The sequence below is a fragment of the Hyperoodon ampullatus genome (assembly GCF_949752795.1).
Source record: "Hyperoodon ampullatus genome assembly, chromosome: 19".
In the NCBI taxonomy this organism is placed as follows: Eukaryota; Metazoa; Chordata; class Mammalia; order Artiodactyla; family Ziphiidae; genus Hyperoodon; species Hyperoodon ampullatus.
In genome coordinates this window covers 19,371,630-19,394,695 of record NC_136932.1, presented here as the reverse complement: position 1 = coordinate 19,394,695, position 23,066 = coordinate 19,371,630, and the positions used below count along the sequence as shown (strand labels likewise).

General features: G+C 57.7%; 1 protein-coding gene across 2 annotated transcripts; it reads right to left on the bottom strand.

Moving 5' to 3' along the window:
* Positions 1 to 512: 512 nt before the first annotated feature.
* Positions 513 to 19,398, bottom strand: HID1 (HID1 domain containing; the record flags this gene model as incomplete). Of its 2 annotated transcripts, none has more annotated exons than XM_079724957.1 (19): positions 513 to 1,417; positions 1,687 to 1,845; positions 2,006 to 2,097; positions 2,696 to 2,776; positions 3,261 to 3,367; positions 3,613 to 3,840; positions 5,031 to 5,195; positions 6,686 to 6,764; positions 6,869 to 7,020; positions 7,234 to 7,324; positions 7,473 to 7,613; positions 8,439 to 8,495; positions 8,697 to 8,910; positions 11,340 to 11,456; positions 11,704 to 11,810; positions 12,394 to 12,510; positions 13,126 to 13,296; positions 13,853 to 14,002; positions 19,333 to 19,398. In XM_079724957.1, the coding sequence occupies 19 exons, from the start codon at positions 19,396 to 19,398 to the stop codon at positions 1,354 to 1,356; spliced, it is 2,358 nt and encodes a 785-aa protein (XP_079581083.1). In that variant the 3' UTR covers positions 513 to 1,353. The 2 variants fall into 2 exon arrangements, with proteins under 2 accessions (XP_079581083.1, XP_079581082.1); XM_079724956.1 differs by having other exon boundaries at positions 12,394 to 12,507.
* Between the last annotated feature and the right edge of the window lie 3,668 nt (positions 19,399 to 23,066).

Genomic DNA, 23,066 nt, shown 5'->3' with positions numbered 1-23,066 from the left:
CCCCAGGACGGAGCCCCCGGTGACTTTCTGTAGCCCCTCACCCCAGGCCTGCCAATCCTCTGAGCCATCGGGTGGGGAGGGCAGGCACTGACAGCTCATCCATCTCCCTGAGCCCAGCGCAAACAGTGAACTGTGCCCAGAGTGAGGCCCAGGGTGAGGCCGAGGGACGGCAGCCCTGGACCCTGCAGGCCAGGCTTGTACCCCTTGCAGCTGGGTGCTGGACCCCCAGCGCTGTCTCAGTGGCTGCCTGGGGGCCGTGCAGGAGGCTGGGAGGCAGGCCCCTTGCCTCTCCTGTGTGGGCTCTTTCTTTCGGGGGGGCCACAGCCTGAGGCGTCCAACCCTCCACTTCCCCACCCAAGAAAATGACAAACGCTGCTTCCCAGGTGCGCACCGAGGGCCCTCTGGGGCCTGATTCTGGGAGGCAGAGTCCCCAGCTTCCCTGAAAACAAGAGCCATGGCCTGACCCCCTCCCCTCCAAGCACAAAGAGACCGGGCATGGAGAGGGGGTTTTATTGTGTAAAGAGGCCGATTGTACAGAGCAAAGATTGTACTGACACAGGTGGGGTGAGGGAGACCAAGAAGCCGGAATCAGGAGGATGGGGCGTTGGTATCCTGGTCCCCCTCCCCGCAAGTCATCAGGCGGTGGGCAGGGGCAGGGAGGACTGATCAGCTGTTCCCCCGCCCCCATTCCCTCGCCCCCATTACCGTATAAGAGCCAGCCAGGCTATATTCACTGACCCAGAAGAATATAGCAGGAGACCCTCAACACCCCACCCCAAATCCCTAAAATGCACGAGGTCCCCTCGTCTGGCTTTCGGTGTCTGTCAGCCCCCAGCCTCCTCCACAAGCAGCCTGGTCACCCTCCTTCTTCCCGGGGTCCTGGCAGCGAGCCGGGTCTGGACCAGGTGGTCTCGGGTTAGGAGGCTTGGAAAGGGTCCCCTCACCCTGCCCAGGTGCCTCAAGGGGCCACCCAAGACTCCCTCTTGGGCAGCCCACTAGGGCACAGTGACCTGGTGGCCTCCAGGGCTGGGCAGCTCAGGAGCCAGGCGGGCACTGAGGGTCAGCACAGAAACGGGTCCCGAAGGGGAGCCAGAGTGAGGTGGGCCCCTGGCGGAGGGCTGCAGCCCTGGAGACAGAAGGTTCCTCTCAGTCCAGCCTGGAGGCAGGGGGCAGGGCCGGTCCCCGCCATCCCAGCCACAAGGGGCCTCCGGGGTCTGTCACTCAGGACTCAGCCACTCAAGCCCCCAGCCCTGACCGTAGTAATTTAAAGCTCAGAATGGTGGGTCAGGGGGAACATCGGGGGACCAAGGTCCCCGCCTTCCCCTGGTCCCTGCCCCTTGCAGGCTTCCATCTTCACACCCGCTGGATCTCAAACAGCTTCACGTCTGTGTCGTACCAGACAGGTGGGTCCACGTTCCTGCAGAGGGAGTGGGCTGTCACCCAGGTGCCGGGAGGCCTTGCAGGAAAGACTGGGGAGGAACGAGCCTGTCGTCCTCCCACCCTGATGGGCTCTGCCCCCTGCCCCTGGGGAAGTGGGTGCCCACCCTCCGCCAGACAAGACCACCCTGGTCGACTGTCTTGACATTAACCCCACTACCCTAGCGGGGCACAGCCCCACTGAGCTGACCCTCGGGTGGATGCCAGACCCACCCAGGCCGGTAACTGCCCCACCCCCAAGGGGCCCACCTCAGATAGATGACGCCCCACATGTAGGTGCGGAACCACATGGCCGTGCCCGAGTTGGCCTGGTACTTGCGGATGAGGATGGGGTGGGGCACGGGCAGCAGCCCCACCAGGGTGCCATGTTGCAGGAACCGCAGGATCTCCGACTCGTCCGTCAGGCCCCTGCCAGGAGAGGAGGGTCTCCAATGTGCCCACTCTGAAGGTCAAGGGGAGCAGAGGGTTCACCCTGGACCCCCGAGGCCCACGCTCCCGGCCACACCCCCAGCGCAGCCTGGGCTGGCCCCTCGGAGCCCAGCCCGCCCAGCCCCGTCCCCAGCCTCACTTGTCAATGCAGATCTTCTCCACCTGGGGAACCAGCACCTGGAGCAGCCTCATGATGGTTTGCAGCGGCAGCTTCGACTTCCAGGAGAGGACCTGGGGGAGGGACTGGGGTTCCTGGGCTGGCAAAACAGCCCCCAGAGGCTGTGGCATAGGCTTGACCCCTGACCTGAAACCATGGACTCCCCAAGGCAGAAGGCATCCCCGCTCATCACAGCAAGGACCTGGCACAGCGCAGTACCCGTACACAGTGACTGCTATTCATGGGAAGAGCTGGGGCCTCTCACTGAGCATGTACTATGTGCCAGAAAGTATCCCCTTTGATCCTCACAATGGCGTGATGAGGTAGGGACATTTATTAGCCCCGTGCAAATGCAGTTAGTGGTGCTCTCAGGAGTCATATAAGGGAGAGGGCAAGGGATTCGGGGAAGGAAGCTGCAAAGGGTGATTTACTAAGAAAGGGCTGTGGACAACTGAAGCGTAACCCTGCTGGGGAACAAACTCTGGGACAGTGTAGACAGAGGAAGCAACCAAGCCAGAGAGGCCAAGGTCAGGAGACAGGACTGACCCCTAACCTGATCCGGGCCAGTCCTTGGATTTGGACCCATTCCCATCCAAGCCTCTCCTGAGCTGTCCCCAGGGCCAGGAGCCCCGGACCCACCCCGGCACCTTGCACCATCTGTCCCACCCTCACCCACTCCGACGTCGGGCTCCACTGCCCCCCGGCTGATGCGCTGGACAGTCGCCGCTGCTCCCGCCACGCCTGGCTGGGCTCCTGGTCCCGGGGAAGGAATAAGAGAGAGGGATGTGGGGAGAGGGTGCGCGGGAGGGGGGAGGGCAAGGAGGTCTCCCCATTGGCCCATGTTGCAGGGAGGGGGCTCACTCCCAAAGGAGGGGATAGCTCAGCCCAGCACCTTTGCCCTGGGCCCCAGGCCCTGCCTGACCCTGCCCAGCCCAGTGACAGGTTTAGTGCCAGGAGCTGACTGAGCAGACCGGGTAAAGGCCAGCCCAGCCTAGATAAGGCTGATGGATGAGGAGGCTCAAGGCCAAGGGATTGAGCCCGTGACCGATAAACAAGGGAGGGGTCTGTGAAAGGCCCCCCATCCCCAGAGAGTCATCAGTGCCAAGCCTGATGCCCTGGGCACTGGGTACCTGCCCTCTGCTGCAGAGTGCTCTGGCCCGGCCTACACCTCGGAGGCCAGGGAGAGAGGGAAAGCCCAGCCTCGCCCCCCAGCCCTGCCAGGAGGTAGCGCACATACCTCCGAGGCTGGGCTGCCCTCTGCCGAGTTCTGCTGGGGTGCAGGCTCCAGGGATCGCAAGGTGCCATCCTCTGACACCTGGGACTTCTCCGTCAGCTTCTCAATGCCTGGGGGGTGGGGTGGGGAGCCGTGAGGACTCCTGCCACAGTGCTCCTCCTACAAAGCCTCTGCCTGGGGCCGGCCCCGAGAGTCTCCAACTTCCCCCCACTTCACAGATGCTGTGCCTGATCCCCCCACGCTCAGCCCCGAGGCCCGGTCCCCCCACCAAGCTGCCCCTCCTGGGCCCCCCATACCTCCACCCCCACCCTTGCCACCACTCTGCACAGCACCCTGCCCCTCGCCAGCACTGGACCTGGGGTAGCCACCAGGCTGGCCTTGAGGGTGCCTGGCTCGGCGGGGGCAGCGGGGTGGGAGCCCTCCATGGAGACGCCCTCCTGTGAGCTGGTACGGGACAAGGCCTCGGGCGCCCGGCGGCGCCGCTGCAGCGCCTTGTGGATGGTGGGCGGGTCAGTGGGCAGGTTGGCCAGCTGGTGGAAGACGCTGCGCTTTCGGATGATGGCGTAGACCAGGTTGGAGTTGCCTGTGGGGAGGAAGCTTGTCTCAGGGAGGCCCCCTTGCCACCCCCTTCACCCGGGTGTCTTCCTGGGAGGGGGAGTTTGGAGGACAGGAGGGTGTCTACCCAGGGGGAGGTGACAGCACAGGGCACAGAAGAGAGGGAGCCAGGCAGGGCTGGCTTCGGGCAGCGTATGTGGTCTGAGGCTACACCGGGATGCTACCTTTCGGGAAAAGAGCTTCTGGGCTGAGCTCCGCCCCTGTCCCTCCCTGGTACCTTCCGGACCCTCTCACCACCCAGCACTAAGGGGTAACAGCGGGCAGAGTGGGGCGGGCCCAGCGTGTCAGTGTCCCACCAAGCCAGCTGTTCAATATTTTGACTGTCCCCCAAGTCAGGTCACCGGGAAGAAGGAGGATATGGCGCGTGCCTGTGCTCTGTCGCCCACGCGGAACGCCCTTGGCTCCCGGGGAGATAAAAGACGCTTTCTGGGCCTTCAATGCCCCATCCACCGCTCTGGTCCCTGCCTCTCACCACCCTGCTCTGCTTCCACTTCAACACATCCCACCCCAGGGCCTTTGCATATACTGTGCTCCCCCCATGTTTTTCTACCCCTCCCCACCCCCATTCAGCCCTCACAGATCAGTGCAAATATTACTTATTTGGGAAATAATAACAACTGCTGATATTTAGTTCACCAGGCAAGTGCTAAGTGCTTTTTGGGGATTATTTTACTTAATCTTCTCAATACCCTCTGAGATGGGGACTCTGGGAATTATCGTTATGGCCATCTTACCGATGAACAAACTGAGGCTCAGAGAGGTTATGTGCACACAGTCACAGAGCTAAGTGGCAAGGCCCTAACTGACACCAGGCAGCCCAGCATCTGTGACACCCAGCAGGACCATGCCACTCTGCACTTCCTTCTCAACAGATTTAAGATGACCTGTTTGTCTGGGTGACCATCTGTTTGAAGACCCCCTCCGTGCTCCCTCCCCAGCTATGAGCTCCACGGGGCAGGGAGCACTCTGCTTTGTTCCCCAGTGAATCCCCTGCACCTGGCACAGGGTTTGGTATGCAGTAGGTGCTCAATAATTGCACGCTGGACAAACACAGGGGTGGAGGGCTATGCCCTCCTCAGATGGGGAGGTGTCCTCGCCCACTGCCCACTCTGGTTCCTGCCCCCGAGGCCAGGCCAGGGGCTTGGACCAGTGCCTCACCATCAAACTGGTACTGGATGATGTTGTTGAAGACCTCCAGGAGGAAGAAGACCAGGTGGTGGTTCTGGGCGGCAGAGAAGAGGAACCAGGTGGTGGAGAAGGCCTCCAGCAGGTGCAGCAGCTTGTTGGCGGCCACCATGGACAGGCTCTTGAGGTAGGGGGACACTGCAGGGGAGGGGTCGGCTCACTCCTGGGGCCCCCACCAACCACCCCAGCACACCCTGGGCCTGGGTGGGACACGATGCTCCTGCTCCCACACCCTCCCTGCCCCCTGCCTGTGAAGTCCCCCGAAAAGTCAGGAAGACCAAGCACCAGAGGCTAAGGCCACACTGGCCATGCCTCCTGCAGAGGCCCAGGGCTCCACCCTGGCCCCTCCCCTGTGGACAGCCACGCCGTTTACAAAGCCACTCACACACTCCATCTCCCCCACTCCTCCCCGCATCTGAGAGGGAGGTGGACAGAGAGGAGACCATCCCCATTTTACAGATGAGGAAACTGAGGCTCACAAAGGTTCATAAACTTGTCCAAAGTTCTCCAGTTATAAAATGATTGGGCAGGGATACAAACACAGGATCTTTAACTCTTTCTAGAACATCAAGCTGGGAATTCCTTGACCATCCAGTGGTTAGGACTCCGAGCTTCCACTGCAGGGGGCCCAGATTCGATCCCTGGTCAGGGAACTAAGATCCCACAAGCTGCACAGTGCAGCCAAAAACTAAAAATATTATTTAAAAAATTTTTAATAGAATATCAAGCTGATATTCCACATATAATTAGATCGAGATTTTCTGCACAGCCTGTGAAGGGGGAGTCGGAAATGCGAGGCTGCACACGGCTTGAAGTCACAGATTGATCTGTGTGCTTCCTTGCCCCGTGTCTTTCTCCCTCAGCATGGGGCAGGGTTGGTGGCTATCTTGTTTACAAATGCATTCTCAGTGAAGATTTGTGGGGTGGAGCCAGTGATGGAAGGTGAGATTCTGGCCCCAGAACTCACAGTCCAACAATGCAGCTAGAGGTCACCAAGGCCCTACAACATCCCACCCACCCTGGAGTCCAAACCGGACCACGGAGAGGTCAGCCCCTCCCATTCAGGACCTTCCTCTCCAAAAAGCAACTGAGCAGAAGTCATGCCGCCCCAGCCCTGGGCCCCGACCTTGCTGGGTCCAGCGCCCCTGTCAGCCCCCTCCCAGCTCGGAGGCAGCCATCTACAGCCCTTGCTTGTGGGCGGGGCCCTCATCCAAACCTGCGCAGTCCAATACCTCAGCCGCAAGCCACACGTGGCCATTAAGTGCTAGAAACGTAGTCCTAATGGATGTGTGCTGCACGCATGGAACACACACAAGATTTGGAAAACTGGATTCAAAAACGAATGCAGAACATCTCAATAACTTTGTATTCTGGTTACATATTGAGATGATGGTATTTTGGATACAACAGATTAAATTAAATATATAATAAAATTATTGTCACCTCTCTCTTTCTTTCCTTCTTCCTTTTTAATATGGCTACTAGAAAACTGACCAGTACATACTTGGGTGCCCTGATATTTCTATTGTACCCAGCTGGTTTGAACCAGGGAGCCAGCGGTAGGTCAGCCTGTGGCCTGACGCCCCCTGGTGGTGAGCATGGGGAAGGCGGGCTCTGGGCCCCCCTACCGTTGACGACGATGGTGAGCAGACAATCGAAGAGGGGCTGCAGCCGCTGGTGCCCGCTGGTGATGATCTTGTGGAAAACCTGTGCGGGGAGGCAGAGGAGCAGCCATGGGGTCTCTGCCGCCTCCAGACTCAGCCGAGGGGACGTTACACCACACACCCAGGTCCTGGCGGGAGCTCCCTCACCACAATGAGCAGGTCGGCGTGGGTGCCGGTGAAGACCGGGATGTCCATGGGCACGCGCACTGAGTAGGGCTTGTTCAGCCGCACCCCGAAGTTCCGTTCGCCGCTCAGAAGCAGCAGGATGAAGACGCCGATGTGCATCAGGCCCACCCGAGCTGCGGCACGTGGCATGGGAGGGATCACCACGCTGGGTGGGGTGGGGGGGAGAAAGGGAGCCCAGGGCAGGGACCCATCCTGGGGGTAAAGGGAGAAGCCCTTCCCGGGAGGTCGGGGCACCAGGCCTGAGCTGCTGGGAGGCAGGACAGACTGGCCGAAACTGCCACTCCGCGAGGAACCTCCCAGGGATCCTCAGCCCACCCCAGCCTTACACTGATCTGCTCGGGCATCGTTGAGGAAGTAGAGGATGGGCACCAGGATATCCAGCACGTCACTGCTTTTCAGCACAAAGAAGAGGAATTTCTGGGGGGAGGCGGGGACACGTGGGCAGAGTCAGGGGGAGGGGCAGCTCTGCCCCACCCTCTCCCTCTGCTGGGAGTCTCCCCAGACGCTGTCCCCATCCCTGAGGCAGACCGCTGCCCGCCAGCCTGGGCCCCCGAGGCCGGCCCACCTTGTTGAAGTCGCAGAGCTTCCAGAAGAGGACCAGCAACTCCTGGTGGAACTGGATCTTCTTGGTGGAGTTGGGCAGGTAGGTCTGGAGCAGGGGGTTGGAGAGCAGCCGGGCTATGCCCTTGAGGATGAACTGGAAGTCCTGGGTGGGGGAAGGGCAGGGGCCTGTCCAGTCCGGCTCCCTACAATCCAGGCTTCCTGGCCAGGCCTCCCACAAATGCCTCCGAGCGCCCCCAGGGCCTGAGCCCACCTCTAGAGCCGGAGGGGCCCAGATGCCAGTGTCATCAACAGCTGTCCCAGGGGCAGCCCCTCAGAAGCTGGGTCCAGGGCAGGTCTAGAGAGCACCCTGCCCCTCCGCCAGACCACAGGCTCCCCATCTGCTCTTAGTGACCCCCTCACATGCCCACCTGGACTCCTTGTTGACAGGTGACATCCTTCCACCCCTCCCCATCGCCCTGTGACACGGGAGGAGCCTTCTATCCTCAGAGAGCTGTCATTCACTGAGCACCTGCTGCCTGCTGGACTGTGCTCTCAACTAATCCTCACTACAAGGCAAGGGCACAGTTACTGTCCCCATGTCATAGCTGCAGAGGTTAGAGCTCTGGGAGCACAAGAACCTCCCCCGAGGTCACAAGACACAGGAACTCAGGTGTGACTGGCCTTTCCGTCCACTGTCATTCCCCCACCAAACCTGACATCAGAGCCACCTCCTCCTGGAAGTCTTCCCGGCTACCCTCACCCAGTTGAGGCCATCAGCCCTTTTCTGAGTCTCAAGACCCTCGCGGTCCTGCCATCACTACTTCACCTGTGGTGGCCTGAGTCCACGGGGACCGTGGTTCCTTCATGCAGGGGTCAGGACTCTCCCTACCCCCATCTCCTCTGCATCCCCTCACACCCTGCAAGGCCACAACCTTTGTGGAGGGTGGGCATCAAGAACCCACAAGAGCAAGAGCATCGTTGGACTCACCTCCTCGCGATGGATGCGGGACAGGTAGTTCACAAACAGGTTCTCGGGCCCTGGAGGCTGCGGAGGGCAGAGCTTGGGGTGAGCAGGTGCCGTCACCCCCTGCCCCTACCCCAGGCCTAGGCAGTGCAGCAGTACCCCCTCTGACCCCAGACACCCCCACGAGGTGCCCACTGGATATCCTTTGCCCAGCTCCGCTAGAGGGGGTGCCACCTGCCCACAGCCTGGCAGGGCTGGCTGCCCTCCCTCTCCCGTCCTTACATCAGCATCATCCATGGCTGTGCCTGTGGTGGTACCGTCCACGGTGGGGGTGGCGCCGTCATGGTCCAAGGTAACAATGAGCACTTGAGCAGCTTCCTCCACCAGGGGTTCCCGGTAGTCAGAGAAGAGCAGGTGGTTGTAGGGGATCCCATAGCCCACAGGGTCATAGGCACACACGGTGTTGAGGAGGGAGGTGAAGAGGGGCAGGGCGTGTCTGCAGCAGGAGAGGAGGGGCGGAGCTTCAGAGACTCCACCCACCAGCCCAGCCCTCCCTCCGCCCCCAGCCCTGGCCAGGTGGGAGGGTCAGCCAGGCCAGCCCCCTCATTCCACAAGGGTTTCAGTGCCAGGCCCCCATCTTCCGGCCAGGGAGCAGAACCAGGAGTTCATCCCTTCCCACAAAGGAGGGACCCCTCCTTATCCTTGCCTGCATCTGGGACCCAAGCCAGGCTGGGCCAAGGCCAGAAGGAATTTATTACCAAGAGTGGGATGGCCAGTCCTGAGGGGCTCTTTGTAGGACAGCGTGCCACACCCCGTAGATTTTCACCTCCAGGGGTTGAAGCCTATTATTTTTTTTAAATTAATTTTAAATTGTATTTATTATTTATTTATTTATGGCTGTGTTGGTTCTTCGTTGCTGCGTGTGGGCTTTCTCTAGTTGCAGTGAGCGGGGGCTACTCTTCGTTGCGGTGTGCGGGCTCCTCATTGTCGTGGCTTCTCTTCTTGCGGAGCATGGGCTCTAGGCGTGCCGGCTTCAGTAGTAGTGGCTCGCGGGCTCTAGAGAGCAGGCTCAGGAGTTGTGGCTCGTGGGCCTAGTTGCTCTGTGGCATGTGGGATCTTCCCGGGCCAGGGCTTGAACCCGTGTCCCTTGCATTGGCAGGCAGATTCTTAACCACTGCGCCACCAGGGAAGCCCTTTAATTATTTTTTTAAATACTTTTTAGAGCAGTTCTAGGTTCACAGCAAAACTGAGAGGAAGGCACAGAGATTTCCGGTGTACCCTCTGCCCCGACACGTGCACAGTCTTCCCCACTATCGACATCCCCCACCATCGACATCCCCCACCAGGGTGGTACACTTGTTACAGCTGTAGACGCTACATCGACATATCATTTTCACTCAAAGTCCACAGCTTACATCAGGATTCACTCTTTTTTTTTTTTTTTTTTGGCCACACCACAGCTTGTGGGATCTTAGTTCCCCGATCAGGGATCAAACCTGGGCCCTCAGCAGTGAAAGCACTGAGTCCTAACCACTGGACCGCCAGGGAAGTCCCCAGAGTTCACTCTTGATGCTGTATGATCTACAGCGTTGGGCAAATGTATAAAGGACATGCCCCTGATGTTTTTGAGGGGCAGGTACCCTTCCTTGGGGCTTCAGAGAAGGGTTGGAGGGCCCACAGGGAAGGCGGGCTTCCCCTTGGGAGGCAAAGCATGTGCCCCATCCCCCAGCTCCCAGGCCACAGAATGACTCCGTTCAGAGATTTGTAAGACACCAGAGGTCAAGCTCCTCATCTTACAGATGAAGAAACTGAGACCCAAGGGGGTTGATCAAGTGGCAAAGGTGGCCATTTGCCCCATAATGCTGGTGAGAAAGAAAACTCTGGCCAGCTTTTGACTGTGCCTGGTGGAGGGAGTCACCTGGGTTCTCGCTCCTTCTGGGAGTTGGGGGCTGGGGTGGGGGAAAGAAGCAGGCAGCCAGCAAAACCTGAAGGATGAGGCCTGCCATGTGGGAATCAGAGTCTAGAAGAGGGTGAACCATGACACTGAGGGGCACTAACCCCTGTGCAGCCAGCGCAGCCCTGGGCACAGCTGGAGCTGCACAGCTGGAGCATGTGTACCTGCTCTAAATACTCAATCCAGCCATGGGACACCTCCATGTGCTCCTATGCCCCCCACTGCCCATAAGTGCCCCCATGTGGGTGGGGCTTCCCCACCCTTCAGGGTACTTATCACGCCCCCTCTCCACCCACTGAATAAACTGCACTGCCCAGGGAATTCCCTGGCGGCCCAGTGGTTAGGACTCGGTGTTTTCACTGCCGAGGGCCCAGATTCAATCCCTGGTTGGGAAACTAAGATCCCGCAAGCCCCACAGTGCGGCCAGTAAAAATAAAATAAAATAAACTGCACTGCCCAATACAAGCTGCATGTAGCTATGGAGAGCTTAAAATGTGGCTGGTCGGAAGTGAGATGTGCCGTGAATGTAAACTAAACACTTGATTTTGAAAACTTACTATGAAAAGGGAATGCAAAACATTTCAATAATTTTGTATAGTGATTACATGCTCAATGCTAATATTTCAGATATATTGGGTTAAATGAAATACATTATTAAAATTAATTTCACCTATTTCTTTTTTATTTTTAAAGGTCGCTACTAGAAATGTTTAAGTTGCATGTGTGGTTCACATTATATTTCTACTGGATAGCAGGGCTCTAGATGGAGGACCCAGGCATGGGTCATCCAGGGCCCCCCAATGGGACATGGACAGAGCTGGCATAAGGTGTGACTGTTCTTATAGGTCATCACCACGAGGGGGCAGCACATCCCCTCAAGTAAGACTCACAGGGCTGGCAAACGGCCTCAGCGCTGGGCTGCCTGGAACCAAGAGGAGGAGAAATGGAAAGAAAGGCCAGGGGCCCCTCACCTGTTCTCTGTGGAACAAAAAAACTGCACCCATGGATTGATGCTGCTGCTGTCTGGAGCTGGGGGCAGGTACATGGCCTCAGAGAAGCACGTCAGCAGCAGTTTCAGCAGCTCCATCCTTGGGCAGGGAGAACAGAGGAGAGGGCTCAGTACCTGGAGATCGCAGTTCTCCTGTAGGAGGGCACACCCACCCTGCCCAGCCCCAGCTCAGGCCCATGAAAAGAAATGACTCCATTTTATCCCTGTGAGGCTGAAGTTGGGTCACGAGTGGGCAGGGTCTCCTTGGAAGACCCCACGCGTGGTTCCCTCTCTGAACTGTGCAGGGGGCCAGGCCTGGGGTCCAGCTACATCCTGAGCAAGCTCACCGGTTCATGTCGTGGTTGTAGTTGGGCTGGGGGGAGTGAGCAAAGCCCACACCAGCCTCCCAGATGTATTCACAGCTGTCCAGAGAGTGGATGTCCTCCGCCGAGTCCTGAGGACAGGGTCAGGGAGAGATCAGGCCAACCCAAGCCCCCCGCTATCCTTGGGAGCAAAGACCCTCATATTCTCCTAAAGAGAGACCCTCAAAATGCCCCAGGTGCTAATGCACACGGGAAGAAATGAATGTTCTCAACCTCTTGAAAGCTCCTTTTCCTTCAGTCTGGTACTTGCTCAATCCAGTTTGAGACAGGGAGAGAGAGACAGGGGGGGAGCAGAACGGAATCAGGTGCCCCTGGTGGTGCGTGGGAGTGGGGGACGGAGAACAGTCAAGGTCCAGTCCACGGGTCCACGGGCAGTGAGAGGGCCAGGGCTCCTGTGTGTAAGCCCCACTCCTCCACCCACGGCCCAGGCGAAGACAATGGGTGCTTGTGCCCGACCTCCTGGATGCAGGGGGCAGGGCCGGGCACCAGCTGGCTCCCCTCCAGTGGTGCCAGCCACCACCCCCTCCCTGGGACCATGCGTGCCAGGCAGCCCAGCCTTTCTGGAGCAGCCCCTGCCCAAGGGAATTTCAACCGGCCCCAACCTGGGACCAGAGCCCTCCTCGGCCCGGGAGGCGGGGATTGGGGGGCTCTCACCACGGTGCTCCTCCGGTGGCTCTGGACGGTAAAATCTGGGCAGAAGAGCAGGTCAGCGATGGCCAGGAGCAAGGACTCGGCCAGGGGCCGGGCGTTCTCGTCATCGTCCTCTCCCTGCTTGGGACACAGCACCTATAGGCCCCCTCAGTCGTAGCTGGCTAAGGAGAGGTGGCTCCAGGACTTGGAGGGGGGATGGGAGGAGGACGGGGTCTAGGCCCAGGAAGACACTCGTGGGCAGAGGGATGGAGGAAGAGGTGGGAGAAGGAACAGGAAGTAGACCCCTAATCACCCCAAACCTCCCAAGGCAGAAGCGGGACAGAGTGGGGAGCGGGGCTGAGACCACTGAGGAGACCTCCCCATTGAGTGGGAGGGGACAGGTGAGCCCCCTAAACTCTAGAGCCTCAGCCCTGCTGGGAATCACTGCCCACCTCCCCACCCCCCTGCCAGTTGCTTGGACAGAAAGCCAGGGAGGGGGTGGGGCAGCAGGGGGGAGGGCCCAGCTGCCCTGCCCCCATCTCTGCCCAGCTGTAGAGGCAGAGACCCCCATGGGAGAGAAAGCGGGGGCTCAAGGAGGAAGAGCCGGCCCCCCTCCTCAGCAGCACCCGCACTGCCCCTACATCTGCCCTTCCCAAACCCCAGAAGAGGTCTGGAGGAATGTGGCCGGCCCTGAAGGGGTTCCTTCCCTGTCACCACAACTCCACCTCCCGCCCAGCCCCGGCCAGGTCCACAGACCGCTCCTCGCCCGGCCCCGGGCACTGTGGACCAGAAGAAGCCCCTCCAGTCAGGGTCCTCAAAGATGTAGGGCAGCACGCGGGTGAGCAGCCGGCTGCAGTTCAGGACAATCTGCTTCTCCTTCTCCGAATGGCAGCCACTCTCGGCTCCCTGCACCAGCTTCTCCACAGCCTGCGAGGATGGGCAGAGAGGCACGCTGGCAGGGTGGGGAGTGGGGCCCTGGCAGTTGGGGTCAGGCTGGGCACCCCAGGCTTCAGAGGGGGAGAGGCAGTGGGGCCACCCTAACAGACCGCCTCTCTAGACAGGGTCAGCCAGCCCAGGAAGATGGGACATGGGCCAGGGAGCAGCCTAGAGCATCCTGGGAGTGATACCCAGCCCACCACTCACTGGCTGAGACCTTGCTAAGTGACCAGCCATCTGGCCCTCAGTTTCCTCATTTGTAAAATGGCGACGTTGACAGTACCAACCGCACAAGTGAGCTACATGAGCTGACCTATGGAAAGTGTCACCCACAGGCAGCCCTCACAGGTGGCACTGCCACCATCACTTCCCCCAGAGCCCAGCCAGGGGGAGAAGTGGGTGAAGACTTGGGACCACTCCAACCTGGGTGGAGGATTTCCTGGGTGCCTGCCCTCTTGGACCACAGGGCTGAGCCAGCTCCAGCCTCCCTGGGAGGGTGGGAAATAGCTCAGGTGGGAGTGGCAGTGAGGGCCCGGGCACCCTTCACCTTGTAGCACAGAGTGGCCAGGTTGGAGGGCGACTCCTCTCGCACTGCCCGGATCTCCGCTGCCGGCACCAGTGCAAAGACATCCTGCACTGAGGTGGCCGTGTCCGCCCAGAACTGGTCCCAAAAGGCATCATCAGTGGCTTCCACGGGCTGTGGGGAGATGCAGTGTCCAGAGCTGCACAGTCTCTTGCCAGCAGGTCCACAGTTTGCCCACCCTGTAGCCAATGGAGCCCCCGAAAGGGAAGCCCCCTACTCCATCCCTGCTGGTGCCAGGAGCCTTCCCACATGGGAGACATCCTTCAGCCACCATGAGCCCCGGCTGGCACAGGCAGGCTGGGGACACTTGACACAGATGGTCAAGGGCCAGCTGGACACTGAATCCAGTGGCCAAAGCCCAGCCCAGTCCCTGAGGGACTGTGTGACCCTGAGTAACTCACCATCCCCCTCTGGCAGGCCCTCCCCACCTGGGGGCCTCCCCAGGCCACACCCCTAAGTCAAGCGCCCAGGGACCAGAGCCAGGCTGTGCCCCTCCCCCTAGGAAGAAGACAAGGGGACATATGCTCATTTCCATTCACCCAGGCTGCCCCCTCGGCCCCAGCCTCCACCCTCTGCTGGTATACCCAACAGATGCCAAATCTAAAGGAGTGATCCCGGGCTTCCCTGGTGGCACAGTGGTTGAGAGTCCACCTGCTGATGCAGGGGACATGGGTTCGTGCCCCGGTCCGGGAAGATTCCACATGCCGCGGAGCAGCTGGACCCGTGAGCCATGGCCGCTGAGCCTGCGTGTCCGGAGCCTGTGCTCCGCAACAGGAGAGGCCACAGCAGTGAGAGGCCCGTGTACCGCAAAAAATAATAATAATAAAATAAAATAAAGGAGTCATCCCACGGCTCTCTGACAACACCTGCTCCTCTGGTACCCACCACCTGTGCTGCAGTTCAGGCCACTCTTGCCAGGGCCCCCCCTCCAAAGGCATTGTTCCCTCAACGAAGATCTTAGGGCTCCCCACTGCCTGCAGAGTCCAGACCTCGGCCAGAGAGTCAGCCAAGATCACACCTAAACACACATACAAGCCACACACGTGCACGTACACATACACGGACACATGTACATACACAAGTGTGCACAGGTATGTGTGTGCACACACACCTGTAGTTACTATCCCAGCAACACAACCCTGCCATATTTTCTCTTTGCCTTTGCTCAGACTGTGCCCTCTTCCCAGCACGCCCGCCCCTTCTAACACATCCCAAAGCCCCACTGGTCCTATCAAGGCAACATGCCTTCAACACACGTATGCCTTTTAAGTCATATAGTCGGTCATATAGACAACCAGTTTGAATCATGAACTCCACTTCTAGAAATCTTTCCTAAGGAAATGATCTGAGAAGTGCAGGTATGAGGATGCTTATTGAAGAGTTGATAACAGTGAAAACTTGGAATCAACCTAAATAACCAACAATTGGGGAAATGCTTGAAAAGTTAAGGCACCCGCATACAGTGGAATATTACACAGCCATCGGAATCACGTCTTCAAAGAATATGAATGAATGGAAAATGCTCACAGTACAATGTTATGTGAAAAAGGCAAGATATGAAACTAACTATAGGATGATCACAATTTTGTGTTAAATTATACAGGAATAAAAGCCTAGAAGAAAATGACAGAATGTCAACAGCAATTATCTCATGGGGTGGTTATTATTTTCTTTATATTTTTCTGTCAGCACACGTATTACTATTTTTTCCTTTTGAATGTTCATCTGTTTGAGGGGCATCCAAGACACTCTTACCCTCCTGAATAGCACTTCCTGCAAGAAATCTTCCTGGGTTGCTCCAATCAACCTAAACTTTTGCCTTCGCTGAAAGGGCTGATAATGGGGCCCTGCTACCCCACGACAAACCCGCATGCAATATGCATCAGTCTTACCATCAGAAAAAAATATGAATCTTGTTAAAAAATAATTCTGTTCTCTGAAGCTGCTTCTTCCAAGCAGTCTCCCAGAGCTTGGACCAGCGGGCTCCCTCCCACCTTGGAACCCCCCTCAGTCACTCATCATAGTCCCCAACAGGTCTGGGTGCGCTTGTCTGGAGGCCCCACTAGTCCATCAGCCCTTCTTCCCTGACCGTGCACTTGAGGCATATGGCAGACTCTCAGCCAATATTCGTTCAGCCAAAGGCTGTAATTAGTCCTAGAGAGAGATCCCTTCAGCCCCGTCACGGGGCAGAGCTGAGCGCCAGTGGGGCTGCCCAAACTCAGGCCTGGCCACAAGCCTCCCCAGGGTCCAGGTTTACCCTAGCCCACCCCCCAAACAATGCCCCCCTCTGAGGTACAGGGCAGCTTGTGGCCATGGCCTTCAGGGCAGGCCTGGCACCAGGACGTGCTCAGTCCCAGAACTGGTAGAGCGAGTTAGCCAGGCGGAGAGGAACAAAGACCAAAGGAGGGTCCCTGGGGCTGGGGTTTGCTGGGCCACTTGCCCTCAGTCCAGACAGCTCTCTGACACTCACTGGGATCCAGGGGAAACACATCCCCGTGTGGGTGGCCAGGGTGGGAGTGGGGAAGGAACATCCCAGAAAACGTGCAGAGCCCCCCACCAACTGGGAACACCTCTGGAATGCCACCTTCCCCACCTCCCACATAGCCACTACCCCCTTAAAGGGGCAGACACTCATAAAGTGGAGTTGACCTCTGACCTAGTTCATCAGGTAAGTGTCACCTGGGGATTGAATTCAAAATGAGGAGAGAGCCTTAGGAGGGAACTTGGGAGGCCCCAGTGCAGCCCAGACCTGAAGCAGAGGAAAGTCCCAGCTCTGGGAGCTGGCCTTGAACTTCAGGAGTGAAGACTTTCACCTCCCCCATCCCCAACTTAGGCCTCCCCACCTAGTCCCAGCTGTGGCTCAGACACTTCAGTTTGGTGACCATTACCTGACCATACCAGGCTAACCTGATGCTACAGGTACTGCCAGGGTCACGAACTTTTGTTGGAGGGGGGACATGGCTTAGCCCCTGCCTCAGTTACCCCAGCTGGGCTCCACCCAACGCAAGGAAGCTTCTAAAATCCAAGCCAGTTTCTTTGCTGGAGGTGGGCAGCCCCATGCTGCCAGGGGCACTGAGCTACCCTGGTGGGAAACCAGATATTCTTAGCATAGCTTTACCAGGACCTGCTCAGTCCAAAGCCCCCGCCAGCCTGGGGGACCAGCTGCATCTTTTGAACCTCTCTGGTGGCGGGGAGAAGGGAAAGACCAGCAGTGTTCTAGCCTGCTAAGGGTGACCTGTACCGGAGGACTGTGTCACAACGGCATTCACACACACGTACATGTTCACACATGTAAACATAGACCCACCCGGTATCATCTGACCTACAGCAAACAATCTCCAAATGGACAGGATCTAGGAGAGGGTCCCAGGTCCAGGAATGTGCCCCCGCCAGGGCCCCACCCACACCAGGAAAGGCTCTGGAAACACAGCCAAAGCTGCTGGCCCTCAGGACCAGGGTCAGGCCTAGCCCCAGGCAGGAAGAAAACAGGATGCAGCACAGGAAGGCAGGGAAGGCCGAGCGGTGGCAGCTCCGGCCCAGGCCACGGGAAAAGGTGCTGGGTTGGTTTGTCTGCTGCCCAGAGCAAAAATCTGTGTTCACAGCACAGCCTCTGAAGGCCTGGGACAGGAGGACATCTTGTGGACACAGCTGGCCTGAATCTCCTTGGGGACACAGAGTGGCAAGGTCTGGAAACACCATCTGGGATCTGGTCCCGACTCTTGAGCTGCCCGAGCCAGGTCACTACACAGGGCAAGTGGCCTCATTCCTGAGGGTCTCTCCCTCCAGGCAGCCCAGGCCCCCTCCCACCTGCAGGGCCCAGGGCCCTCCAGAGGGAGACCCAGGCTGGTCTCTGGCTCCAGTCCTGTCCCAAGCCAACTCACTATCCCCAACTGGGAAACGAGACAGCACCATCTCAGTCAGCCCTGTCACAGGGCCACAGCCAGGGAAAGATGGAGGCACACTGTATTTTGGGGAGGGGACTGGAGCATATAGGAATCTTGTCCACGCAGATCCTTTGGGACGTGGCCCTGCTGGCCTGGCAAAGGACCCTGGCTGCTGAGGCTACAGCCCATACCTCGTTCCTCCAACAAGGTGTTCCCCCCCACCCCAGGTAGGTAAACGTGGAGGCCTCCCTTCGTCTCCCTATGGCCCCGCACTGAGAGGCTGGCCCACCTGCCACCCTCAGATCTAGCAGCCCCATGCCAAGAAAGCCAAGTGCCAGAAATAACCAGGAGCCATGGGGGAAGTGGTGAGAAGCAAGGCCTGGTTTCTATCAAACGCCTCTCAGCTGGGGCTGGACTCTCCAGAGCCCCCGGGTGTTTGCCGGGCTCCTGACCTTTCTCTTGTGGGATCAAGAGAGTGTGGGACCAGAGGTCTGGCCTCTGGAGCTGTGAGCCATCAGGAAATGGCTCCCCTGAACCCACTCTAATTGCCTAGAGCCAGAGAGAGCCCTGGGGGCGGGGGTAGGAGGAAAGTCCCAGATGGCAGCAGGTCCTGACTCCCTTGAAAGTGGGGGATCTGAGGAGTGAGAGCTGGGCATCTCTGTGGCCAGAGCAGCCTGGCTCAAAGAGTGAGGAGAGAGGGGTGGGCAGGGAAGAAGCCTTGCTGGGGCCAGGTCCTTGTGCTGGGGGCAAGGAGGTGGCCTCTGTGCCACTTGTGGACTTAGGGGAGTGTGCTAGCATGGCCTAGGGTGAAAGATACACTCAGGTATCAAGGGCAGCCTGGACGGTTCTTAGCCCTGACCAGAGAACAGAGGGTACCTGCAAACACAGCCAACCTCAGCGCTGGGCCTCAAAGGGAGAGCCCCCTGGAGCAGTGGTCCCCAGCTGGGAACCTGGATTCCATAGATCTGGGAGCAGGTCCCCTTACCAGGCTGCAGCGCTGCCCGCCACTCTGCGTGTTCCCAGCAAGACCTGGGCCTTCCCTGGCCGTGGGCATCGACCTGGGCCCAGCGAGGCCGCTGCCGCTGCCGCGCACCAGCTGTTTCGCGGATCCGGGAGGGCGCCGGCCGGCTTTGTTTGCATTGAGTCAGCCGGGTCTGTGCCTCCGGGGCCCGCGGGCACCGAGGGGCAGGGAGGAGAGCAGGGAGGTGTTTTGGGGCGGGGGAGGAGGCTGGAGATGCGAGGCTGGAGGGGCTTGTGGGGGGTGGACAGAGGGGCGGACAGCGGCGACGCCGGCTTGGAGAGTAGGCACACGTCAGCCTAAGGTGGCAGCAGCAGCTGAGGGAAAAGGGATGTTCCCGGGAGAGAAGGCCGGGGGGTGGGGGCTAGGGGATGGAGCCCTGGGATACAGGCCAAGGGGTCTCGCTCCGGCGCTGGCCTCAGCGTCACCCTCCTGGCCATCTGGTCCCCCTATCTCCCGGCAAGCCAAGTTCTTGCAGCCCCCCAGCCGTGCCCAGCCCCCAGCCCGGCAGGTGGGTGGGGAGGCCGGGGCCCCGGGCGCACCTGCGTCTTGGTGGTGAGCTGGATCACCGCCTTTCGGAAGTTCAGCTTGGAGTCGGCCGACCCCATATCGCTGGAGCCCCCTCCGGCCCGGCCCTGGCCCCGACTCCCGCCCGGGCCCCGGCTCGGTATCCAGCTCCAGCTCCGCGGGCCCAGCTGCTCTCGCAGGAGCGGACCGGCGCACCCCGCCCGCTCGCCCGGCGTCGACCCCGCCCCCTCCTGGCTCCTCCTCTCCGGGCTCCGCCCCCCGCACCTGCCGCTCCGCGCACCGCCCATTCCCGGCTCCCGGGGTCTGCTCCTCCGATCCATTGCTGCCCCACTCCCCGCGTCCTTCCCAGCCGGACCGGTTGCCTCTGCGCCCTTTCTTCTGCGTGGCAGCGTTATCCCCCCTCGGTCTCTCCCATTTCCACCCAGCCCCCAGGGCCCGCAACCCTCCCAGCCTCCCGTCCCCTGCCCCCATCCTCACCAATGGTCCCCACGCCATCACTGGGCCCACACTTTCAAAGCCAGCCCTCTCCAGCTTCTTCCTTGTCAGTCCCTGTACTCGCATTCTGAGGCTCCTCTCTTTTAGTTCCCCTTTTTCTGACCTGTCAAACCCACAAGTCCAGACGGCCCCGCTATTATTGCAGTCACAAGCCCTCAGCCTTCCGTTCTGTGGAAGAGAAGCCCTGAGTCAGTGCCCCTGCTCCAGGAAAGCAGCGCCGCGGTCTAATGAGAGCGAGAGGTCCCTCCGAGTCCCACAACTCCTTTCTGGCCACCTGCCTTCCTTGAGAACCCTTTTAGGTTCATCCATTTCAACAAATAGGTTGAGGGACTAGTATTTACCAACACTGTGTCGGGGCGGGGGCAGAGGGGGCTTAAGTAACAGGGTCTGCCCTTTAAGAGCAATTAGCTAGGGAGAGAAACAAGGAACGAATTAGCCATGGTTCAGCTCAGTGAGGCTTTGATAGAGGCAAAATAATAATAATAATAATAGTGACAACAACATCTCTTACACAACAAAAACCTGCCTCTCAGATAGGTATTATACCCATTTTACACTAGGGGAAACTGAGGCTCAAAGCAGTTAAGTTGTCCAAAGTCACATAACTGGTAAGGAACAAAGCCAAAAAGGCAAATTCAACTCTGGCCCCAAAAGAGGCTGCATTTTTTCAATAATATCATCTTGCATGGTGTGTCTGGAAGCTTCTAGAAATTCTAGCTGCTTCAAAAGGAGGTGACATTTAGCTTAAACTGGAACTCCACGAGTAAAAAATGAAAGGTGCACCGTCTAGGCACAAAGGCAGGGTAGGACAGGTGTGGAGGTAGGGAGGAGGGAGACAGGGATGTTACCATGTCACTGAATGAGCAGACTGGACAGGATAGCTCTGTCCTTGCTCCAGAGGTGGGTTTTCCCTGCCCTGGATGAAATCTTGGACAGGCTCCATGGCTTTTCTAATCACTTCAAGATAACAAATGAATAGTACCTTTATTTGGCGTTAAAGAAAAAAAAATCAAGTCCACCCTACAAATCACCCAGCCCCAGTCCAGGCCAGAGTGACATTAAAAACTCTGAATCTTATTCATTAGGGAGATGCAAATTGAAACCACAATACAATAACTATTGCATACCTATTAGAATAGGTTAAAAAACAAAACAAAACCTGAGGATACAAATACTGGTGAGGTTGGGGAGCATTTATATTTTCTTATAAAGTTAAATATAGGGACTTCCCAGGCAGTCCAGTGGTTAAGACTCCACCTTTCAAATGCAGGGGGCATGGGTTTGATCCCCGGTCGGGGAACTAAGATCCCACATGCTGCGCGGCCAAAAATAAAAATAAAGTTAAATATGCAATTACTATACAACCCAATAATCCCACTTTTGGTATCTCCCCAGGAGAAATGAAAATGTATATCCACACAAAAAGCCTGTGTAATGCATATAACAATTTCATTCATAATCACCAAAACCTGGAAACAACCCAAATGTCCATCATCTGGTGAATCAACAGATTGTGGTTCATCCATACAATGGGACTAGTACTCAGCAATAAAAAGAAACAAACTACTGGTACAGGCAGCAACAATGTGGATGCATCTCAAAAGCGCTGTGTCTGGGGTTTCCCTGGTGGAGCAGTGGTTGAGAATCTGCCTGAATGCAGGGGACACGGGTTCGAGCCCTGGTCTGGGAAGATCCCACATGCCACGGAGCAACTAGGCCCGTGAGCCACAACTACTGAGTCTGCGCGTCTGCCGCCTGTGCTCCGCAACAAGAGAGGCCGCGATAGTGAGAGGCCCGCGCACCACGATGAAGACTGGCCCCCGCTTGCAACAGCTAGAGAAAGCCCTCGCACAGAAATGAAGACCCAACACAGCCAAAAATAAATAAATTTTAAAAGGTAAAAAAAAAAAAAAAAAAAATACGGGGGCTTCCCTGGTGGCGCAGTGGTTGAGAGTCCGCCTGCCGATGCAGGGGACGCGGGTTCGAGCCCCAGTCCGGGAAGATCCCACATGCCACGGAGCGGCTAGGCCCGTGAGCCATGGCCGCTGAGCCTGCGCGTCCGGAGCCTGTGCTCTGCAACGGGAGAGGCCATAACAGTGAGAGGCCCGCGTATCGCAAAAAAAAAAAAAAATACGAGAGTTCATGTATTAAAAAAAAAAAAAAAAGCGCTGTGTCAGACACAGAAGGCAACATACTGTGTTATATCATTTATATGATATTCTGGAAAAGGCAAAATATAGGGACAGAGAACAGATCAGTGGTTGCCGTGGGCTGAAGCAGGCTGAGGGGACTGACCGTTGAAAGGGTATGAGGAGACTTTTTGGAGTGATGAAAACATTCTATAGTTTGATTGTGGTGCTGGTTCCATGACTGTATATGTTTGTCAAATTCATATAACTATACACCTAAAAGGGATGAATTTTACTGTATGTAAATTACACTTCAATAAAAAATACAAACACCGGGCTTCCCTGGTGGCGCAGTGGTTGAGAGTCTGCCTGCCGATGCAGGGAACACGGGTTCGTGCCCCGGTCCGGGAAGATCCCACATGCCGCGGACCGGCTGGGCCCGTGAGCCATGGCCGCTGAGCCTGCATGTCCAGAGCCTGTGCTCCGCAACGGGTGAGGCCACAACAGTGAGAGGCCCGCGTACTGCAAAAAAAAAAAAAAAAAAAAATACAAACACCAAGAGCAGGTGATAACCGGCCACTCCAAGGGATTAATTGTGAACGCTTTGGTCTTGCCCATTGTTCCAAGCCATTCCTGTGGTTTGCAACCAGGAACTCCAGGTGGCACCAATGGACAAGTGGACAGATTAGCCAAATTGAGTTTAATCAAGGGGTGATTTAGGGAATTCCCTGGTGTCCAGTGGTTAGGACTCTGTGCTTCCACTGCAGGGGCATGGGTTCGATCCCTGGTCAGGGAACTGAGATCCCATACGTTGTGTGGCACAGCCAATAAATAAATAAATAAATAACTTTCAAGGGTGTCCCTCGAGAAAGAGGAGGAAGCTGCATGGCCATTTGGTACCCAGCCTGGGAATAATACATATAGTCACTTCTACCATACTCTATTGGTAAAGCAATCAGAAGCCCTCCAGATTCAAGGGGAGGGGACCCACCTCCCCATGGAAGATGTGTCAAAGAAGTCAGCGCCATGTTTGAAACTGCCACATTGTGGGCAATTCTATCCTCCACACTTCCTCCTCCCAAGCCCAATCCATCTCTCTCCTAACGTTCGTGTTTAAGTCTTCT